At 33.1% G+C, this 8,937-nt stretch overlaps 1 protein-coding gene and 1 pseudogene across 1 annotated transcript; both read left to right on the forward strand.

The window, feature by feature from the left end:
• Positions 1 to 2,740: 2,740 nt before the first annotated feature.
• LOC114738644 (plasmodesmata-located protein 7-like) lies at positions 2,741 to 5,972 on the forward strand. Its single transcript, XM_028926707.1, has 2 exons — positions 2,741 to 3,152; positions 5,617 to 5,972. Exons 1-2 carry the CDS (start codon positions 2,750 to 2,752, stop codon positions 5,730 to 5,732), a joined length of 519 nt encoding a protein of 172 aa, XP_028782540.1. The 5' UTR covers positions 2,741 to 2,749; the 3' UTR covers positions 5,733 to 5,972.
• Positions 5,833 to 8,555, forward strand: LOC114738640 (cold-responsive protein kinase 1-like; annotated as a pseudogene).
• The last annotated feature ends 382 nt before the right edge of the window (positions 8,556 to 8,937 follow it).

The following is an 8,937-nucleotide window of genomic DNA, read 5'->3' on the forward strand; positions in this document are numbered from 1 at the left end:
TGAAGAATGCCAAAACACACTCCTTAGAACAACACTCTGTCTATCGCATACTAAAAGGTTCTTTCTTCTTTTTGGGTGAGAATGACATGTTCTTGTTTGTAAAAGACAATAATAACCTATTTAAGTATACTAGTATAAGATCTATTTTGTAATGTAATTACATTGCAAATGAATCTTATCTTTAAAATCGGATGGAGTATTTTTTATTTTTGCATCGTTGATTAGTCTCTCTCTTACTCAGATCACCCTTTTTCCTATTTACTCGTTCTCTTTCACTATCCCCATAGTAAGTGTTCTTTTTGGAAAATAATAATTTGCATCCATTCCTCATATTTATTACTTTTAACCAATCATAACTAACCTTTCTATATGTATAATCGAATTATTTGTATCTTATAAAAGAACTAGATGTAATATGTTATATAATTCATACACTATTTATTATTTTCTTCAAAAGGAAACGAGAGAATTCACATGATTAGCCTTTGGTTATTGCCTTAATCTTTCCCTTTTTCAAAAGGCGGCGGCAAAACATACTGAGAAAAGTGACGAAGGTTGCTGTGGGATAGACCGGTTTATTAATTATGCTTTTATTTCTTGATACAAAATTAGGACTATTTATGTGGAACACAAAATATGCCCTATTCTCATTATTTGGATTAATTTATAAAAGAAAAAAAACCCCAAAAAATGTTGGGCGATGCAAATTAAAAGTGGGGGATAGAAGAAATTTATGCATCCCTAAGCCTAGATATACACAGGATTTAGATTCCGCATGGTTAGTTCATGCAGCTTGTTAATATTAATTTATTGAAAATTATTTTTATTATTTGTTTTAACATCAAGTTTCTAATTAAACGTACAAACTAGTTTAACTTGCTATTTTTTTCCCCCTCGATGAAATTAACTTGCTATTTGTTCAGCGTAGCTTAATAACTCAGCAAATGAGCATTATATGATAGTTTTGTCTGCATAATTTCATTTGTTTCTTTCGTTTAATGTGTATTTAAAATCTACGTATGGAAAAAGTTATTTATATAATACTTAAAGCAAGCGAGAATATTATATCCAATAAAGATTTTGATGGCCAGTAGGTGAATTCATAAGCATATAAGTAAGGCCCTGTTTGGATGTATTACAAATTACATGTAAACACGTTTTACATAAATTCAGATAAAACTCTTCTAACATACTTACTTTATATTCCGTAAATCGTAATTAAAAAATTATTTATAAACTATTCTAAACGAGTTTTAAATTAATAAGTCTGCTGAAAAACTCCCTTTATCATCAATTGTGCTTTTTGACCCCACTCTTATGCCAGCAACTAGAATAGACGTAGAAGCTAAAAACTTTTATTAAGAGCATTAGGAAACGAGAGAGAGAGAATTGAGATGCGTCTTTTCCAGAGAAGTCAAGTGGTTTATATATACCAAGTCAGGTTCATAAATAAATTTATAAATGTATATATGTATTTTACTAATTAATAAGAACAAAATCATAAGTATTCATATACACTACCAAAAAAAAATTTCAATGACGACTTTCAACGGCAACACAAAATATCCCTGTGGAAAGTGTGACTTTCTACATAGGCTTTTTAGAGTCTCTACTGAAGGTCAATTTTTAAAAGTGAGATTTTTAGTGGCGACTCCTATTATTGTCACTGGAAAAAAGACTTTTTACGATGACTCAACATGTCAGTGCTAAAAGCGTTTTTTAGTGGTGATTTTTTGTCACTGTTAAAAGTTTATTTTAACTTTTTACTATCATTTTAAATTTAAGTATAAAAAAAATTATTTCAATAAAATTTTGTTCATTAATACGACTTATTATTATAAAAGTTATCGCTGAAAGTTTTTTTCGGTAATAATATATTTTGCACGTGAATTTATAATCGCACATACACTGTGACAACTAATAATTCCTGACAAAATCTGCAAATCTTAATTTATATTAAAAAAAGCTAGTATAAAAATTTACAAGATCTTCGTCCCAATCCTTGTAGAAAAGCGCGCCCAACCATTTAAGATATTTATTACATTTTTCATACTGCCCCTGCTAAACAAGGATCTTTGCTTTTTTTAAATAAAAATTATTAAATTTAATAAGATTAAAATTAAAAATTTTCTAGTTTTTAATCTAAAGCTGACTGCCTCCTTCTCCCAAACAGGGAACACATAAAGCCTATAGCACCATACACAAAATCTTACTCCCAGACCAAATAGTCTCAGTGGTAGATGTACTAGTTATTTATATTCACTCCTAAATGTAAGATTTAAATAACTAATTTATATAAATTAATAAAATTTGCATGAAAAATTGTTTCCTTTAAGATGGAAAACGGATCTTTAATATAATATGTGGAATCCATATAGAGAGTCTAAAAAAATTATAAATTTAAAAGAAAAATGAGATTGAAGTACTTCTCCGATCTTAAATACAAGATATATTTTATAATGTAATTCGCATTACAAAATGAGTCTTATATTTAGAACCGGAGAAATATTATATTTAGGATAAAAATAAACTCATCTACCAACTGTTCTGTTATATTTATCAGGGGAGGGAGTAAAAATCAATGCTAATTGAAAATCTATCTCTCTCAGAAATTTGAAGTGACTTTGAAGCACTATGCCGGCTTATACTTTTCAAAGAGATCTCCACCTTCATTGTTCATTCTTCATCCTCTCTCTCTCTCTCTCTCTCTCTCTCTCTCTCTATACTCTGCAAGGAAAAGTAAAACACCATGCTGCTGCTAAACCTGCAACAAAATCCCTTGCTCTTCACCTTCTTGTTGAGCTTCACAATCTGGACGTGGTGGACTCTTGACGGCGTCGTTTCAGAGCCGCAGCTCAGTTATGTGAAATCAGGTTGCAGCAGCTATAATGTCAGTGACGTGGCCATCTTCAACAAGAACCTAAACGCGACGATGCGAAGCCTGAGAGCGCAGGTCAGCAACCAGAGCAAACACTCCGCGGTGGCGCAGGCCGTGAAGGGTAACAATCCGGCGTACGGCGTTTTTCAGTGCAGAAACTACCTCTCTATCAAAGACTGCCTCGCTTGCTTCGACTTCGCCGCCGTTCATATATACGAGAACTGCTCCGTCTCCGCCACTGGTGCCCGGGTCATATACGAGGTTGCTTCCTCAGGTATCTGACCAACTTGGACATTTTTTTAAACTTTTGTTTTTAATATTCCTTTGTAAAATTTAAAAGAAGAATTTCACTGAAGTTAAAGAATGAGACCCATATTTGTATAAAGTCTAGGATAGGCAAAATTGCTCTTGTTTTCCTTGTTTTAAATGAAAAATCATTTTGAAGGTAACTATAGTTTCTTTCAATTTTTCATTTGGTATTTGTGTATTTTTTTTCTTATTAGTACCGTTAATCCTTGTGTAAAGGTTAATTATGCCAACAGGGTAAACTACAGAGGTACTAAATTAGAAATTGAGGCAAACTTTAGGTATATGCAAGATGGTTTTCCCTTCTCAATAACAATAATCGGTAAAATTCATGATTTGAAGTTGAAACTAATGATTCAAAAAAGAAAAATACTATTAAAATTAAGAGTTTAAGCTAAAATGTTACTCCATCTGCTCTTTTTTGCAAGATTATAAAAATTTGAATTGACTTGGTTTTTTTCTATAAGATTCAGCGAAGGAGTGTCTTAATATTAAATATATTTTCACTATTTTACTCCTTAATTTTTTTTATTCATTTCATCATCTTTTTTCTCATGCTATATTTTCTTTAGTCTTTTATTTCATTATGGTATTTCTCTTATTTATTTGCTTCCTTATTAAATAATGACTTACTTAAAAAAAATAAGATTTAATTTTTATATATTTATTGCTCCTAATTAATTTTAACTTTTTTTTAAAAAATACTTAATTTAGTTAAAAGATTACGGGGAAAGGAGTATACGAAGTTACAACATGAAGATATGCTTTTGGCCATTAAGATATATAAGTCATTTCTGAGGATTCAGGCTATGTTTGCACAAAAGAATTGTTGAAACTTGAAAGACAAACTGGAAACGTAACTAAAATCCAATGTGTAAAATCCATTGCCAAAAAAAATAATAATAATATATGTGAGAAAAATTTTATTTCAAGTATTTATTTATTTTGAGGTTAACACAATTTTTGACATACTCGTTTTTATTTTAGTTTTAATTCTTTAAGAATTAGTCTTTATAATTTAATAAAAATTTAGATAATTTTAGATTTTAAAAGACCAAAACTTATCATTTAAAAGTTAAAAGACTAAGGGGTTGTTTGGTTTCTTGTTTTGGAAACAATTTTTAGTTTTTTAAAACAGAAAAATCAAAAAACTTGTTTGGTAAATTGTTTTTAGTCTATTGTTTTTAAAAAAACAAAAAACAGTAACAAGTTTTTAAAAACCAAAAAACCAAAACAATTTTTATATGTTTTTCTGTTTTTGTTTTGAAAAATTTTGAGAAATTTTATTTCTTCTCATCTACTATTCACTACTTATTATTATCAATCACAACTATCATCTAACAAGTATGGTTTTTTATGAGTTTTTTTTTTCAAACATAATTTTTTTTAAAATTATTATCCAAACAAATTCTTTTGTTTTTTGTTTCAAAACTTGTTCTAAAAACGATTTTATAAAATTGTTTTGAAAACAAGAAAAGAAAGAACAAAAACAAACAAGCCCTAAGATTCTAATTCCTGTTAAGAGAGGTATCACATCTAATATTAACAGTGTTTTCGAAGGTAATCTCTGAAGGATACCTATGTTTACCTTTTTTATTGATGATATTGTTTTCCAAAGACGAATGGGCCCGATTACAGGGAGTTCTCGGCACTGCCCTCAATCTGTCTTCCCAGTCACCGTCGCATGTCACCACTTCACCGCCACACTCGTCACAGTCGCTTGCCCAACGCCGTCTCGGCGACGCCGCTCTTCCTCCTGCCTTCTCGGCTATCTTGTTCTTGCTCTGAAGGAGGATGACGGAGTGATTAACCAGAGCATGCACAACGACGGCGATGAATTTTTCTTCTTCTTCGATAAATTTTGTTCGTGTTTATGCTCTGAAATTTCCCCCTTGCTCTTGCCCTGAAACTTTTGCGGAATTTTTTTTGAAATTTCCCTCAAATCATGCTGAGCGACGACGACGACGACGAAGTCTTGCTGTATTTTAATTGTTCCATGCGATCTTTGGTTCTGCATTTCTTGTTGTTCCGGTTTGTGACAGAGAAATTTGCTACCAGGAAGCGCATGACGAAGAAGCTTGTGTGTTCGGATTTTTTCTGCCGTTGCTCACCTATGGGACAAAACCTTGAGCTCCAATGATTTTGGGTTGATGAATCATGGAATTGACAACTTTGTTGTTGCTGTACTTTGTCCTCATTATGCTTAAAATCCTTAGTTGCTTTGCTTTGCTTCATACTCTATATTAATTCTAAACACATAAAATCCTTCAACTAATTGAAAAGTGTTCCACAGTAGAGACAACTGCATAGTTTGCAACACCATAAAACAATCATATCACTAACATCTCAGGTAACCGATGTCTCTTAATGTGGTCAAAACAGTGACATTTTTTACAATCATAAAGATGGCATATTTTTGTGTGTTTTTCAAGGTATGAGAGCAGTATTTTCTTCGACCAGTCCACAGACGGTGGGAACCACATTATGTGTGGGAATCTTGTGGCTAAAAGCTCCACAGAACTTGCTTCAACTGTGCAACAAGTGCTAAAGAATCTGGTGGAAGCAACACCAAGAATACCTGGTTTCTTTGCAGCCGCTGTAACGCCAGTACCTAAAAGTAATGGTTCAAATATTTATGCCTTTGCTCAATGTCTCGAGACCGTCACTCAAAGTGGCTGCCAAGATTGCTTGGAGTCTGGCTTAAGAAATTTTCAGATTTGTATTCCCAACTCAAATGCTAAGATTTTTTATGCTGGTTGCTTCATGAGATACTCCACCTCTGCATTTTTGCCACTAATCAGACCACTGATATCAAACACATCTTGAAACAAGGTAAAGTTCTTAACTTTAAACTCCCGAATGACTATGTGCATTGCATACCAAGAAACAATTGACATGAGCAAATATAGTACAATTTAACTTCAAACAATTGTGACTCGTAGGAGATTCAAGCAAGAAGGCCATTATTGGTGGGGTCGTTGGAGGTGCATCTTTTATTTTGATTCTCCTTGCATTATTTGCTTTGTATAGACGATCATTGTCCAAGAGAGTTCATAGAGGTAAGATAACTAGAAAAATCTTTATTATTCAATTTGAAATGATTCATTGTGATGCTCTAGTTTTAACTTTTTCCTGCCAAAGGGATGTGACGGTTTTAATTTGAAAGGGATGAACCCCTAACTACTTCATACTTTATTGAGAGATTTCTGACTGAGGTTTTTCTTGCAGTTGACATTTTGGGAGCAACTGAGTTGAAAGGCCCGGTTAACTACAGGTATAAAGATCTGAAGTCTGCAACAAAAAATTTCAGTGAAGAGAATAAATTAGGAGAAGGAGGTTTTGGTGATGTATACAAGGTATACCCCACCCCCCACACACACCTATATAAACAGTCATTTGTGTTATTACAGTCCATATCTTTTTGAGAGACACTTTGTATAGAGGCTTTTTTGTATAAATTCAATTTAGGTACACTTGTTAATATAATATTTGTCTGCCAGATATATAGAAAGTACAATGTATTTCTTAGATTCCATGAAATACACAGGAAAATGTGTCTAATTCTTAATAAAAGGATGGCACTTCCCTCAAGCACACTCTATAGTCTAGAAATGTGATCTCTTCATTGAACAGGGTACTCTGAAAAATGGAAAAGTAATTGCCATAAAGAAATTGGCTCTAGAGCAATCCAAAAAGATGGATGAAGATTTTGAAAGTGAAGTGAAGCTAATAAGTAATGTTCATCATCGAAATCTTGTTCGACTTCTTGGATGTTGCAGTAAAGGCCAAGAGAGATTCCTTGTCTATGAGTACATGAAGAACAACAATGTTGGCCAGTTCTTATTTGGTATATTCAATTTAGTACTTGAAGAAATTTCCTTTGTACTTGAAATTCATCTGCTTCCTCTATTTTTATGTTTTTTTTGGTCCCCTCTCTCTTACTATCTAAAGTGCTGGAAATAGGTGACAATAAAGGTTCTCTCAATTGGAAGCAACGTTATGGTATAATTTTAGGCACTGCAAGGGGTTTGGCATATCTTCATGAGGGATTTCACATTTGCATCATACATAGAGATATAAAGCCCAGCAACATCCTCTTGGATGTTGATTTCCAGCCTAAAATTGCAGATTTTGGATTGGCAAGGCTTTTGCCAAGGGACCAATCTCATCTGAACACAAAATTTGCAGGAACAATGTAAGTAGTAACATATGTAACTATTCATATTTTCTGCACTCAATATATATCATATTAACGCAAATGATTGTAACAAGTCATTTGTTGATCAAACGTGACACTACTTTAGCAACTAGATCTCTTCTCAAATGTTTAGTTGTTTCTACAAAGCATGAAGACTTGTGTATGTTTATGACTCACTAGAAACATGATACAACACTTTTAAGTTGCACACGAATATTTGAAATTTGTTTTTATCATTGTTAGTGTAAGTTTCCATGTCTTGTTGTGACTCGTCTCTTACATATGGTAATTTTTGATCCTTTTGCTTCTGTTATATAGGGGATACACTGCACCTGAGTATGTAATGCATGGACAATTATCTGAGAAGGTTGACACCTATTGCTATGGTGTTGTAGTCTTAGAAATTATAAGTGGACAGAAGAGTGGTGAATTAAAGAATGATGATCAAGGCGAATTCCTTCTTCAAAGAGTAAGTGAATTCTCAAAATCGATATACCAAAGGAAAGGTTTTTATTTGGAGAAATTACAAATGCAGATATAACTAATCAAATTATTTTCAATATAGCGTGACAAACGATTGTTTTTGACTGCTCAACACCACGCAATCTTTTTTCCTCTATCTTGTATGACTTTGATGCCCCTCGGCAGGCTTGGAAACTGTACGAGAGAGGAATGCACATGGAGTTTGTGGATGAAACCTTAGATCTAAATGAGTATGATGCAGAAGAAGTAAAGAAAATCATAGAGATTGGATTGCTTTGCACGCAAGCATCTCCTGCAGCAAGGCCAACAATGTTTGAAGTTGTTGATATGATCGAAAGCAAAGGTGGCTTAATGGATCACAAGCGACCCGCTATGCCTGTTTATGTTGATTCTAATGTGGGGAATAGAAGAGATGCTCAGTAATAGTTCATCTCTATCAAATGCTACTGTCTCCGCTTCTATTGCATCAGGAAGGCGATGTGATTTTGAACCCCCAGAAAATAACAATAATAATATTTAAGAAGGAAACAACTGGAGTAAGCATTCGCTTTCATTCATTACTGAAGATTTCAGTACAATGAAACATTGAAACATGAATTGTGCAATATAATTTGGGTAGTTTGTGATTGCCACGACTATACTGTTGTAACACTGCTATCCTTGTTCAACAAGTCTAGTTGGGTGCCTTCATCTTTTGCTGATATACATTATCACCAGAACATAGCATTGAAGCAGAGAAGGAAAATGTCATGTCTTGTCTGAAATATTGATGGAGGAATTTCATGCACGAAACTGCAAGGATGGTGATCAAACCCACCCAAAAAAGGGTTCCCCTTAAATATGGAAACGCAGAATAAATGAGGAAGATAATTTTCAGAGTTATAGAGAACATTCAAAAGAATCACCCTATTATAGGTACTTGATTACGGCAAAGTAGTTTCTGTAAAGGTCTTCAGGCAGAGATAGTATACCAACGTAATTGATCATTTGGGTTTTTCAAATAACACTAAGTTTTACCTATATTCTACTGTTGCTATAAGGGGACCATGCACTCACTCAGATCAACTAGCAG

This window comes from Neltuma alba, unplaced genomic scaffold (genome assembly GCF_004799145.2).
Source record: "Neltuma alba isolate B1F8T4 unplaced genomic scaffold, ASM479914v2 tig00013642_pilon, whole genome shotgun sequence".
NCBI lineage: Eukaryota > Viridiplantae > Streptophyta > Magnoliopsida > Fabales > Fabaceae > Neltuma > Neltuma alba.

Excerpts from the sequence above, each read along its gene's own strand:
- LOC114738644 (XM_028926707.1), top strand. The coding sequence starts at position 2,750 with ATGCTGCTGCTAAACCTGCAACAAAATCCCTTGCTCTTCACCTTCTTG. Across the intron at positions 3,153-5,616 it reads ATACGAGGTTGCTTCCTCAG|GTATGAGAGCAGTATTTTCT; the intron begins GTATCTGACCAA and ends GTGTTTTTCAAG.